Source organism: Elephas maximus, chromosome 22, assembly GCF_024166365.1.
Source record: "Elephas maximus indicus isolate mEleMax1 chromosome 22, mEleMax1 primary haplotype, whole genome shotgun sequence".
In the NCBI taxonomy this organism is placed as follows: domain Eukaryota; kingdom Metazoa; phylum Chordata; class Mammalia; order Proboscidea; family Elephantidae; genus Elephas; species Elephas maximus.
The window spans coordinates 33,444,127-33,457,636 of record NC_064840.1 but is presented as its reverse complement, the minus strand read 5'-3'; the positions used below and the strand labels follow the sequence as shown (position 1 = coordinate 33,457,636).

General features: G+C 52.0%; 1 protein-coding gene and 1 non-coding gene across 6 annotated transcripts; both read right to left on the bottom strand.

The window, feature by feature from the left end:
* Window positions 1-3,371: 3,371 nt before the first annotated feature.
* RANBP1 (RAN binding protein 1) lies at window positions 3,372-13,329 on the bottom strand. Of its 5 annotated transcripts, XM_049865628.1 has the most exons (7): window positions 10,956-13,152; window positions 10,341-10,474; window positions 7,956-8,113; window positions 5,876-6,004; window positions 4,629-4,694; window positions 3,668-3,813; window positions 3,372-3,562 (listed from the first exon to the last, which is right to left on the bottom strand). In XM_049865628.1, the coding sequence occupies exons 1-6, from the start codon at window positions 10,986-10,988 to the stop codon at window positions 3,671-3,673; spliced, it is 663 nt and encodes a 220-aa protein (XP_049721585.1). In that variant the 5' UTR covers window positions 10,989-13,152; the 3' UTR covers window positions 3,372-3,562; window positions 3,668-3,670. The 5 variants fall into 5 exon arrangements, with proteins under 5 accessions (XP_049721585.1, XP_049721587.1, XP_049721588.1 ...); XM_049865630.1 differs by lacking the exon at window positions 10,956-13,152 and adding an exon at window positions 13,174-13,329 and having other exon boundaries at window positions 3,372-3,813; XM_049865631.1 differs by lacking the exon at window positions 10,956-13,152 and adding an exon at window positions 13,174-13,328 and having other exon boundaries at window positions 3,372-3,810.
* LOC126066186 (small nucleolar RNA SNORA77) lies at window positions 4,465-4,590 on the bottom strand. Its single transcript, XR_007515038.1, has one exon. It is a non-coding gene; the product is annotated as a small nucleolar RNA SNORA77 (small nucleolar RNA).
* Window positions 13,330-13,510: the final 181 nt, after the last annotated feature.

The window sequence follows — 13,510 nt, the reverse complement described above, 5'->3', positions numbered from 1 at the left end:
CCAGTTGTCACCTCTACCTGCGGACACCCTTCTGAGCATTCCCTGGAGACTGCCGCAGGTGTCCACTAAAGGAGACCTGCACTGTTGGGGGCTCTGAGGCAGTGGAGGGGTCCCAGGGTACGAAGGTGAGCAAAGACCATCTATCCACAGATGTCCTTAAGGCATGGGGAACACAAAATCAAGGGTCCTGACATAAAACCGGCTGGGGACGGCACACTTAAAGCCAATGGTGCCCCACCACGGCCTCACACTTGCTCCTGCCCTTCCTGCAGCCTGGCATACAGTAGCTCCAGGCCTCCAGGAAGCTTTCTGAGGTCACACGGCCTGGGCCCAGGCCCACCCAGGAAGAGCATCGTCCCAGTAGGCTTCCCATGGAAAACAGAGGCTGAGAACAGGTCTGCACAGTTCCAGGGTGAGATCGCCTTCCTCCACTGACCTGAGGGCCCTGGGAAGGGCACTCATGCCCACACGGTGAGAACCTTCTCCTTAAAGACAGCCTGGGCAGCGAGGGTGGGGTGGGGTGGGCCTGGCTATAGAGACACAGAGCACAGTGTGAGGCCATGGTCCTTGCCGTCCTGACCCAGGGCCATGGCCAGGACTGACAGTTAACTGGCCAAGTTGTGTACTGTGGCCCCTGGGTAGGGCTTCACTTCATTAGCACGGCCCGATGCTGCTGCTGAGCCCTGAAGCCCTCTCTCTTCCCGTGAGTCAGGACCCCAGGGAAAAGCAAAATCCAGCTGAAAGCAGCAGCATTCCCAATCTGCAGTCCGCCAGACCTGCATGGAAAGGCGGCACTTCCAATCCCATTTTTTACAGGATGCCAGACTCCTTCCTGTCTGGACATTTCTGGTGCATCACTGCCTCTCTGCCCAAGAGAACTGTGATGCTTGTGTGTCAACATGGCAGGGCCATGTTCCTCATCTCAGTGGTTTGGCAGTCATATGATGTCTTATGATCACTTCCATGATGAGATTTGATACAATGTGATCACCTCCATGATGGGATCTGCTGTGAAAAGCCAGTCAGTTGAAAGGGAGTTTCCTTAAGTGTGTGGCCTGCATCAAATATAAATGGACACTCTGGCAAGGTTCTTGGGCTTTTGTTCCCTCTGGATCCTGCAGCTGACCCCCGGTTCTTGGTACTTGAGCTAGCAGCTGACCTGCCAATCTTGGGATTCGTCTGTCTTCTCAGCCTGTGAGCAAGAGGCTTGCTCTTTGAGCCTGCCAATCTTAGGTTCACCAGTCCCTGTGGCTATGTGAATCAGAAGCCTCTATCCACGAACTTGGAACATTCCAGCCCCTACAACCATGTGAACCAAGTATATATAAATATATATACTTACACACTTTACTTATTTTGCTTCTCTAGAGAACCCAGCCTAAGACACGAACCCACCTGCAAGCATACTGGGCCAAGTCCTTCCTGCTCATCCTGGGTCTACTAGGGGCCCCAAGGGTCCTGACACTTGGACACGACTTGTCCTGCAAGCCATTCTAGAGTATGAGAAAGCTGCCTCTCTAATGTACTCTATAATGCAACCTGATTTATAAGACTGTGTGTCCTCCAGTCATTCCAAGGAGCTACCGTCAGAGTTTCCCCTCCTTGGAGACACATTTCCCCGCCCCGTCATGAAGGAAGTCAGCCTGGCGTTTACATCACATGGCATTTATTTTCCTTTGGAATCCGAAACAAAGACAGAATGTTAAAACCACCATTCTCTGCTAACAGGTGTTTGACTTGCTAGCCCAGGGCTTCCCTTAGGAGGATAGGGCCCTTTGGGACACTGGCTTTCACACGCATCAACTCCCACCCCCAACCCTAAGTTCTCACTGGTTTGTGGCACAGCACCATCTTCAGAGGAGCACAGCAGTTATAAAAATTCACAGGATACGACATCACAATTCCATGTCATTAAGAGCAGCACCTCACAGCACCCATGTGCAAGCCTCAACACCTCTGTGTGGGAAGACACTGTGCCAGCACCGGCTTGCTGGAGGCAAGCGGAACCACGCCACCAGGCCCAAGGCTGACACAGCACTACAAAAATGGCCAGTCAAGTATTCAGTTTGGTCTTAAACAGAACAGCAGCTTCCTTTGGGAGCACATTCCACCAGAAGAACAAGGACTGATGTTTAAACCGGATGTGAAGTTTAGGTGGAGCAGACAGACACACCAATGAAGCACCTCTGGTAGGTGCTGATGGCTCAGAGCCACAAGGAACACAGCTGGGACATGTGCCCTATGGGAGACCCTCTCCTGCTCTTCTGTCTTCAGCACCTCTTGCTGAAAGGCAGGCCAGCCTGTTCCTCAGAATCCACCCCCCAAAGTGCAGCCTGGCCAGTACATACATTCTTCCATGGGGTTGCAGACACCTCCACAGTGACACTGAAAAACATACTTCCTGACTGAAGATGCCTAGAGATAGACCCCCAATACCACTAACCCACTTGGATACTTGAAAACGTCCTTTTATTTAAAGCTATCCAAAGTGTCCACCATTCTAACACCACTGAGTTTGGGCTTCAAGCCCAAGAGGTCAGGGGTCCAGACAGACACCGAGGTGCCAGTAGGCGAGGTGTTTTTTTTTCCGAGGATGCTGGAGGGAACAGCACGTGTGGTCAACATTCCTGGGCAAAGGTGGTATGGTGCTTCATAAGGCTTCTGACAGAAGGCTGTGGTCACTGCACCAGACTGGATATGTGTGCCATGGGGCTGGCCTTTCCCTCCACCAGGGTGGACCAAGAACAGCCTGGCCAAGGCCAGAGACTCACCCGCCCAGCCAGCATATCCCTGTGCCATCCTCCTAGTTATTATCCTAGTAGTCTCTCTCTGCATAAAGTCCTCTCTGCATGGCAAAGCAGTGACCATCAGCCTCAGAACCTTCAGCAAACCCCAACCTTCATACCCCAGCCGCCTTAGCCTTAGCCAAGTACATGGGCCCAACACTGCTCACCTGGGCCCTCGATGGCCAATGGCCACTTACAGCCACTGGGCCGGCCCCAGCTGCCCCACTAGCTGCAGGCTCAGACACACCACAGGCAACACAGCCCCAACTGCCAACAGTGCCACAACCTCCCAAAGCCCAGAACGAGCCTCAACATGTACAACCTCGGTGATGCCTGCACGAGTCTCCCGAGAACCCAGCTTTGATGTTAGCGCCTAGGCCAGTTACAAAACCCCTTCGTTGCCCAGAAAACTCAGACATAGACACAAGCACACATACATGTACACACACACACACGTGTACACACACAACACACAAGACATTCCCAGGACACAGCCCAGTAGAGGCACTGCCCACAGGCATGCGGACACGTAGGCACCTGAGCCGCCAGTGCTGAGCCATGTACACACAGTCCTGACCTCTGATACAGTTATCAAATGTGGTTTTTATTCTCTATTTTTGATGACTATAAATAAGTGTTTCCACTATGGAAAAGAAAGTTAGCACAGTACATTTTCATGACTGGGGAATGGATTTTCTGAAATTGTCTTCAATAGGACAAAAACTTAGAAAAAAACAATCTGGATGTTGGAGTTCGAGCTGCTTTATATAAAGTCCCTTGTAAACAAAACAGAATAAAAATAAATCAGAAACCTTGGGTGGGATAAAAAAAAAAGAAAAAGAAGTAAGAAAAAGGAAAGGGAAAAGAAAATAATGTAAGACCGTTTATTGCTTCTCTTCAGTCTTCTCCTTGGCCTCTTCACCTTCAGACACCTTGGTCCCAGTAGCCTCCTTAGTCTCCTCCTTCACCGAAAGAGTTTCTAGCTTTTCAGCCACTTTTTCAGCATTATCACTTTTACCCAATCCTGCTAAAAGACACCAATGAACACAGTAAGAAAACAGTAGCACAATTACAATGAATCCTGTGAGAGCCAGAACTCAACGGGACTGCCTTTTTTTCCCAGGTCTTACAAGTTTTTCACCTTTGACAGGGTGCAGTCACCACTTCTCTATCGCTCTCTAGTTAGGAGAAAATGTTTGCGTTTCCCTTCTCTGACAGGTTTCTACCTTTCGCAGGTTTTACTGCAGACTGCCCAAACACGGAGACAGTGCCATATGTGGCACAGGCTGGAGGCGATGCCTCACTGCGTCACCTGAACCCTTGGGGGGCACGGCCGGCCCTGGGGATGACTTCAACAGCAGCTTGGGACAAAGCCCAACAGGTCACCTCTCTACCACCATCTCAGTTGAGGATCTCCGCCAAGATCATCTCCAGGGTGAGCCTGTCTTCTCACAAGCTCATTCATCAAAAAAAGTGTCACCCAAGCAGGCGTTTCCTCCCTGCCTAGACCATCCATCGGGGCTCAGGGGCTTAGTTTCGTGCAGCCGCCACCTGGCTCACAATGAGCAGGACATCATCTCACAGCCCCTCTAGCTTCTGACAGGATTCTAGTTACAGTTCTGTGACCCGGCTCCCTGCTCCAACCGCCGAGGCCAGTGCCAGGGAGCATGCACCTGGCACACGTGTCCCCAGGCAGTGTGCTGCCTCAGACAGGCCAAGGCGCTCACAACAGCCAGGAGAGTTTCTCTGGCAGACAGAAAAAGCACCCGGCCTGGGACTGCAGTCGGATGCAGAGTGAGTCTGCGAGGAAGCTCTCACCCCCCATATACAGCACCACATCACCTTTCTTTTCTCTCTCTTCGATCTCTTTCCTGCACTCTTCAAACTTTGTTTTGAATTTCTGTGCATCTGTGGAGAGAAAAAAAAGTGTATCTTAAGAGGCCGGAGAAGTCTCGGTGAAGGGAACATGTTCTGACCAGTCTGAAGAGGTGGGACTCACAGAGGGCCCATGCCATGGCAACTCCTGACTTTAAGGATGAGCTGGGCCATCTAACTGTGGCCTGGACTTCTGCCCATACCATGCAGTGACCGTTTGCTAAGTCCCCCTGAGGCCTGGGCCCTGTCTCCCTTCACTGGATTTCACAACAATTCTGCCACATGGAAGCATCAGGCTCAGGCAGAGCAGGGGACCCTGGCCAACCAAGTGGGTGTCCTTCTACGCCATGGGCTCCAATTGTCATTCATGCTGGAAATGGGCTGCTGCACCAGGCCACACTAGGCCATACGTCCAACCCACCCGATTCCTCCAGGGCCCACTGGGCACAGCTTTTGAAAATCAGGCCAGAAAATTCAACTGAAAAGACCCCCAAGCTGGGGAGAGGTCACTTCGGGCCTGTGTATGTCAGCACAGCCCCGACACCAGGTGACTGTCCAGAAGATGTGCCACTTGCCTGGGTTTCTGCCTGGACATGCCTTCCCCACCTACACAACCACCACAGCCCCCGCCCCGGTGGCAAAGCCCTGCGGGGCATGAGAGTGTGCATGGTGTGAAAAGTTGGGAGAAATCCCTGGGGTTAGGCTCACACTCCACATCTTGATGTAAGCTGTAGCTTAAACAGGAAGCTAAAGAGCCAGGTTTCCTTGCCCTGGGGTTAAGAGCTCAGCTGCTTATCAAAAGGTCAGCAATTCGAATCTACCAGCCACCCACTGGCAACCCTATGGGGCAGTTCTACTCTGTCCTAAAGGGTTGGTAAGAGTAAGAATCAACTCGATGGCAACAGGTTTTGTTTTTTTTTAACACTGGTGACCTTGTCTTGTTTAGAAACGACTTGGTGCACTCAGATGCCTTTGGTTTTAAAAGGGACCCGGCCTTGGGGGCACGTGCACTCTGCACCTCAGACTGCCCTCAGGCCCACCCCTCTTGGCCCCAGACCGCACAGCAGAAACACAGCCTCTCTCATGCACTCCCCACTTCCTGCTAATTCTCCCCCAAAACAACAGCATTTTTATTGCCGTTAAGCTACTATGTGTTAAGGTTGGTAACCACAAGTGAACCCCCACTCTCCCTGTCCACAAGCTGTTTTGCGTACTTTCAGCGTTTAGGAACCGGATGGCAAGCAGCTCTGGCTTGGGGCACTCGTCCGCAAAGTCAGCATGGGTGTTCCAGACCCAGGCTCGGTCGCTGCCCGCATTCGGTTTTAGCTCCATCAGTGGTGTGACTGGGGGAGAGAAAAGTCCATTGAGACCTGCGCTGACCCCACAAGGCCTGCCCACGCCCCATCCGAAAGCCCTGACCTTGGGCAATTCAAGGGAAGGCCTGGGATCTGTGAACCAGGCCCAGACCAAGTCCCCTGGAATCTAGTTCTTAACCACACCTCCTTGAGAACCCCCCATATTCATTTTAAAACCAAGACTGTCCAAAACCCGGGAAAAGGCAGCTGCTCCGACTGTGAGAACAGCACAGCAAGGGTCTCCTTAACCACCATCCTAGAAGCACTCACCGCAGTCCTGCCCTCAACCGTGTGGCTACCCCACACCCAGCCCAGGGCCTGCCTGCTACCCAAGCAGCTCCAAGGTCCCGCATCAAAGACTTCAAGGGCTTGAGGCCAAGTGGGCCAGGCCTTTCCTACCAAGGGTGCCCAGTGTGCGGTACGTCTACACTGCCAGGGGCCTGGCCAACCAGGAGGTGGGCGTGGGGCCAGTAGAAGAGAAGAGTCCAGGAGGAAGGGCATGTGGCCAGGCCAAGGGCCTTCAGACACTCCCAACCTTCCATTGTCCAGAGGCTGCAGAGGATGAAGCCACCAGAAATGGACACAGAGCCCTTGTGACAGGTGCCTGTGCATCACAGGATCTGCAGTCACCCCGTGAGGGAGAAAGGCCAAGTGTGGCCTAGAATACACATATCCATCCCTCTCCAGCTGGGACCTGGGGCCAGTCGGACCCCAGGTGAGATGAGGGAAGATGGATCATACACCAAGCAGGGAGCTGCCCCAAAGGAGCTATGCCCCTGTGAATAATGACTCACCAGAACAGCCCGTGAAGGACAGGAGCATCCCGGGGCTCCAGCCATGCCCACCCTGGATCCATGCACCCACATCACTGCCTGAACCGGAATGTGGGGGCTTCTTGGGTCACAGGGTACCCCTGCCCGCACCTGCATCCACATCTCACCCTTGTACCCCTAGCTTCCTCTTTCCCACCCAGACTCACTTCCCATGCAGTGAGCTGGAGGGCCGTCCGTGAATGCACAGGCAATCACACCATGCCCCACCCAGACTATCTACCGGGGCCTGTGAGGTGCGCCAGGCTAAGTCCCTGCTGGGTTGTGGACACAGCTTCGCGCCCAGTGGCCCCGGACCAACTTACAGCTGTGTGGGGACAGCTCTCACACAAAAACAACCTGGCCCTTGCTGAGGCTTTGCAGGAGAAGCACAGGGTGTCAGGGAAGACACTGAGGATAAAGTGGGCTGCGAACTCGGCTGGAGCTAGATGGTGCCAGGGAGCAAACAGGCTGTGCAGGCAGGGCGAGGGTTGGTTGCTCTTCATGCCCTCCGGGGCACGCATTATGCCCAGCAAGTGCAGACACCATGCTGAACTAAGGAAACAACCCCAGTGTATCTGATTCTGAAGACACCAACGTACAGGAGCAGGCACAGCAACTGTGTCACTGTAGAACAGCCAGAAGTCAAGACAAACTTCTCTACCACAAACCAGGCCTCAGGTGGCCTTTGCAGACCCCCCTCCCCCCAGGGCAAGCCCAGGACGATGCACTGCACCTGTCCAGAGCCTACCTGCTGCTGCCTGAGTAGCCTCAGAAGTGCTTTCTCCCCAGAAGCACTGGTGTCCCCTCCCATATCATCCCTGGGAGACACCTTGGTTGGGGCAGACCACACCAAAGGGCTGGAAGGCTAACACGAGTGGCACACACATGCCCTCTGCCTGCATTGTGTCTGCACCAGTCAGACGCTTGTCTTGCTGGGTCCCATGTCCCCATTCTGGAAGCCCTGCTGTAGGCATGCTCTCAGCTCACAGGCACATCTGAAAACCTCATTTCCTAGTTAAATTTTAAAAATACATTGTAACTGTGCATTCCCTCCCAGGTTCCCAGCAGAGCCCTGAAACCATCTCCCCAGAGGTCCATGAGCCTCCCAACGCAAGCCTGGGACCTACTGTAGTGGTTGGCGCAGATCTTTAGGGTCTTGTCCCTGCGCATGAGAAGGCGGATGCTCCCCTTCTCCTTATGCCTCAGGAGCTTCACGTCACCGGTGCCCCGCTCCTTCCACTCCGGGAGTTCATTTTCTGAGGCAAAACGGTATAACTTTGCCCGCCTTCAAAAAAATCGTTAAATGAGAGCTTAGATACACAAATAGATGAATCCAACCAAAAAAAAAAAAAACCAAACCCATCGCGATCAAGTCAATTCCGACTCATACTGACCCTAAAGGACAGAGTAGAACTATCTCATAGAGTTTCCAAGGAGCACGTAGTAAATCTGAACCACCGACCTCTTGGTTAACAGCCGTAGCTCTTAACCACTACACCACCAGGGTTTCCACACAGATGAATAAAGGAAAAAAATACATCTCTAGTTATCACTACAAAGAACTTTCGTTTTCTGTGCGTTAAATAAAAGGCGGGGGGCCGCATCTGATGTTTCAACAAATACCCTTTCCTTTCTTCTTGTTAGGAACTATGAATTCAAAATACCATCAAAAGTTGCAAACAGTTAAACAAACTTCAGATTGTTTTTATTTCACAGTAAAAAAGAAAAACACAATCACAGTTACAACATTCTCCCCAATAAACACGCAGCTGACTTTTCAAGTCAAGGGATGAGAGCCCAAGGTGGGCACAGTGGCCAACCTGAGTGTAGGGCATCTCCAAGGGTGAAGCAGGGTAAGCACTCCTTACCCCAGATGGCCATAAGGACAGTGTGGAGGCAGGCAAGCAGGCAGAGGCCTTGTTCACGCAGGGCCAGCCCTCTCCTCAAACACAAGATGCCTCCTGCACATGGCCTGGCCTACCCAGAGAAGGGGCTACTGCAGGCCTCTGCTTGGGCAACCAGGCTCTGGCCCTGACACCCCACTTTCCTGGCCACAAGCACTATCTCACACTGCTACACACCTTTCTTATGCACACACACCCGCCCCACCCCCCACAATGGTGCCAGAGATCCTGCAGTGAGCCCAGCAGTCCTGCCCTCAGGGCTCACACCAACTTCCTCCCTTCCCTACCCACCAACACTTGCCCTCTTCTGCCCCTCAGCTCCGCTGTTCTGCCAGGGTCCCTGGGTGTAGGGCACAAAACTCTCTCCCCAACACCGATTCTATTAAGGAAACAAAGTTCTCACAAGGTTTCTTCTGAACAAGATAGTCCTGAGTGCTTTAACATGGTGCTCGAGGGCCAAACTGTAAAAGCCCAGCTTGCTGGCTTCACTTCCACAGGAAGGTCCCTCCCCTCTCATGGAGCCACCTCCAGGGCACAGCATCATTTCTGGGTAGGGCAAAGCCCTGCTGAACCAGTGTCTTTGAGGAGATGCCCAGCACCGTCAGAGACAAAGGGGGCATAGGGGCTCTCCTTTCTAGGCCTATGGGGATGGCCGGGAGGGGACTGCTCTCCCAGCTACCCTTGCTTCGACGGGAGAGGGGGTCACACTGTGGTGACTGTCTCTGCTTCCTTCCATCACTCCACAGCCAAGCAATCAGGGGTCCTTAACCAGGAGGTCTTGGATAGAATTGGGGGGAGGGCCCACAAAGTTGGAAAGAGGAAAGACTACACCCTTACTTTCACTAACCTGTAACTGGTCTGAGGTCCCCACAATAATGAATGTAGGTCATGGGCCACAGGACTGGCAGTGCTGCGACCTTGCCACATATGTTTTGCTGCAACACTGCAACACAAGATCTGTGCCGGTCACCCCTACTTCAAAACCATACTGCCACTGGGGCTTCTCACTGAAAGTGCTAATGAGAAGCACGTATATACTTTACTCCGACATCATCCATTTCCCTCTGTAACTGCAGGCACTATTTTGTGCTTCTAAAAACGTCAAGTCGGGAAGTCATAAGCTTCAGACTGACAAAGGGGTCCAAGCGCAAAATAGATTTCCTGCTCAACCAAGGCAGGGGGAGCTGGGGAGTCATGCCCCAGTGGACAGAGCAGCAGTGATAAGCCACCAGGGAGGGCTGGGCATCGAATAAAATTTTGTCAAATGAATGAATTCTAATAGGAGCTTTGATCTTCCATGTGGGATCAGTCATTGCATAATCCCAGGCCCCTTCTTCAAATGGAGTCCTGGTGGCACAGGGGTTAAGAGCTCAGCTGCTCACCAAAAGTTCCACAGTTCAAATCCACCAGCTGCTCCCTAGAAACCCTATCGGGCAGTTCTACTCTGCCCTACAGGGTCTCTATGAGTCGGAATCAACTCAATGGCGACGGGTTTGGTTTTCTTCAAATAGCTTAGGTCCAATGAGAAATTCTTGACACATATAAAATACCACAATTACAGGTTTACACTAAATACACCTATTTCTGGGGCAACATCAGTCTACTTACATTTTAAAAAGTTCTTCTTCATCTTCCTCCAGCGTTTTAATTTCTTGTTCAGGAAGGGAAACTATCGGCTCAAACTGGGGGTCGTGGTTGGACTCGTCTACATTTTCAGTGGTGTCCCGGTCCTCATGAGAATCCTGTGGAGGGAGCATTCAAGGAGGCGACTCTGCTAGCTCACCAAGGCCCACAAGGGGTTACCCCTACTGACACACAGCTTTCGAAATGAGGATGGGCCTCATCCCAAAGCAGGAATTTAAGCCCACAGCCTTTCACACCAAGAAAAGTGTGCACTTAAGCCCAGCTCCACGGAATCACCAGGTGAGCCATATGAGCGAGACGCTGGATTTCAGGCCCCTTCTCAGATACACAAGCATCAATCAAATGGCGGGCAGACTGACTGGGACTCCTGAAAAACATGGCCAACCCACTTACTGAGTGGCTGGCTGAAGCCCACTCATCTCTCAGAGCCTCAGTTTCCTATCTGTATAAGGCAGAGAGTGCACGGATTAAAGGGCACAAGGAGGGACTGAAGAGGGCCTCAATGAGCGTGTCACTCTTAAAGCAAAAAGTAACCCTTTGAGTTCTTCCTGGATTGAAAATATTCATGCTCTTGCTTACTAGAAGAGAAAAGATGTGACCAGAATGCGTCATAAAGGTGGGCCTTTTTCCTCTAAAAAGTAAAAAAACAGACGTTACTACAGAACTGCTAGTATTTCTCACAGCTGCCAGCAATTTTACCTTGCCTTGGAAACTAAATCGATAAATCAAAAAGATACCATGCAGAGAAAGAAAAAGAGAGAACAATACATGAAACGTACATGGCCTTTGTAGTACAGTCAGCTTAGTGGAGTTTATGGTCTAAGACTGAGTTGAACTACTAAAAAATGCAAATAGGATGATTTACCATCTGCATAGGTAACCCCTTGTGTTAAAAAAAAAAAAAAATCAAAACAAGACGATCACGCTTAGTTAGAACGTACAGTCATGCGCCACATAACTCGGTTCGGGCAACATCCAACCCCATACACATCCGTGGTCCCATAAGGTTGTAACAGAGTTCAGAAATCCCAATTGGAGAACAGGACTTCGCAAAAAAGTAGCCAACGCAACAGCTGACATGAGCTTCTCACATGCAACACGTGTATCTCATGTCTCTTGTATACCAAGCGAATGCGCTGCCAGGCACCTAAAAACATATATAACCTATAATACATGTTGTGATACTCATACCTGTAGTTACGAACCAACCCCTGTAAAGACTATTATATCAAAAATTCGAGGTACATGCGATGGTTTGTAATAACAGGTGCTACTTTGCAACGTGAACAAAATATTATTATAACATTATTATGTTAAAAACGTTTTAACATACCTGGAAATACTTACATTTTTATGCATACAAATATATATTATATGGTACATACTAAGACAAACGTTTACCTAACTGATGTCAGATATGAACCATACCTAACTGTTCTGACTTATGTACAAACTGGGCTTAAAGACAGACTTAGGAATGGAACTCACTCATAATCCGAGGACTGCCTGTATATAGTATGGTGTTCACACAACATCCAAACCACTAACGTCCTATTTCACAGAATGCATAAATGACACATGACTGTAACTGAAATCAGTTGAGGGCACAAACTGTTAAGCACTCTGTTTCTAACCTAAAAAAAAAAAAAAAAACAGTGCCGAGTCGATTCCAACTCATAGCGACCCTATAGGACAGAATAGGGCTGCCCCATGGAGTTTCCAAGGAGCGCCCGGCGGATTAAAACTGCCAACTTCTTGGTTAGCAGCCATAGCACTCAACCACTACGCCAACAGGGTTTCCTTCTAACCTAAGGGTCGGCAATTCAAGTCCACTCAGAGAAGCCTCAGAAGGCCTGGCGATCCACTTCCAAAAAACCAGCCATTAAAAACCCAAAGGAGCACAAGTCTATTCTGACACACTTGGGGTCGCCATGAGTCAGAATCGACTCCACATCAACTTTTTTTTTACACCTGGTGTTTCCCGAATTTGAGTAATAGATGGACCCCTTTTTAAAAACTTTCTGATGGAAGAGAAAAACATATTGTACAAATGTAAACCACAGAACTTAGATCCAATTTAGAGAATTATAGGGCACAAAGAATCGTGTTTTACGCTCAAGTTTTACAGAACACATGACGTAGAGAGCTATAAACCCGTTAAGAAACATCAAGATTGCACTACCAGACCCAAGCCGGAAAAGGAAATAAAATCCTTTAGCTACTTCTCCCTCGTTCGCCAGGATCGCGGCTCTGCCGCGGCCAGGTCGCCGGATTAGACACAGGCAGCCAACAATGCCGCCGCCACCCACCGCAGGCGCGTCCAAGGGCCGCTGTACCCAGCTGACACGCGAGCTTCCGCCAGCAGAGGCCTGCGGTGGTTCGGGGCAAGAGGATGGAATGAATGAAGGGCTGTGTGGGCGACATAAGAGGGACGCGTGGTGGTGAGAATCCCGCAATTAGGCCAAACCAGAAGAAATCGGGCGCCTGTTCCTCACTCTCCGAGCGGGGACGATCCGCGGGGAGATGGCTGCCGTCTGGCCCGCCTGTGGCTCGCCGGGGCCGCCCCAAGGTCACGCAAGCACTCCCCAAGCCCCCGAGCACTGAGCGCCCCGGGCCTCTAGGCCGCGCTCCCTGCAGCACTGACCCCGCTCCCCGGAGGCCCCAAGCCCTCCAGGCCCCGCGGCCACAGGCCGGCGGAGGTTGGCTACGACAGCGCGGGGCCGCCCACGTGGCCAACGATAGCGGCCCTGGACCCTCAGTTCCCTCCCGCCACGACCCCGCCCGGGTCGGGCCGCACCTTGGCGGCCGCCATGGGAGCGCGGCGGCGGCGGCGGCGGCAGCTCGACTGGCTCGGTCGTCGCTGGCTCCGCGGCCTCTCAGCGGCTTGTCGTAACTCCTTCCCTCCGCGTCTGGCGCCGGCACCTCCCGCCCGCCCGCTTTTCACTCCGCCCCACGACCCGAACCCCGACCCCTGACCCCGGCGGCGGGAAACGCGCCGCGATTCAAAACCAGCGCAGCTTTATTGACGCCAGAGGCGGACACTTATTGTCCGGCCCACCCCGCGCTTCCCGCCAAAACGCGCGCAGCGCATGCCCAGCCCGGGAGCGCGCACTCCCGGCGGCCCCTGCTTTCAC

Bases quoted from the DNA above. Each gene is read 5' to 3' on its own strand.
- RANBP1 (XM_049865628.1), bottom strand. From the start codon at position 10,988: ATGACGCATTCTGGTCACATCTTTTCTCTTCTA. The intron at 4,695-5,875 runs GTACGCAAAACA...TTCTCTCCACAG, and splicing joins CCGGTTCCTAAACGCTGAAA to ATGCACAGAAATTCAAAACA. The intron at 3,814-4,628 runs GTGATGTGGTGC...GGTGTCTTTTAG, and splicing joins CGAAGAGAGAGAAAAGAAAG to CAGGATTGGGTAAAAGTGAT.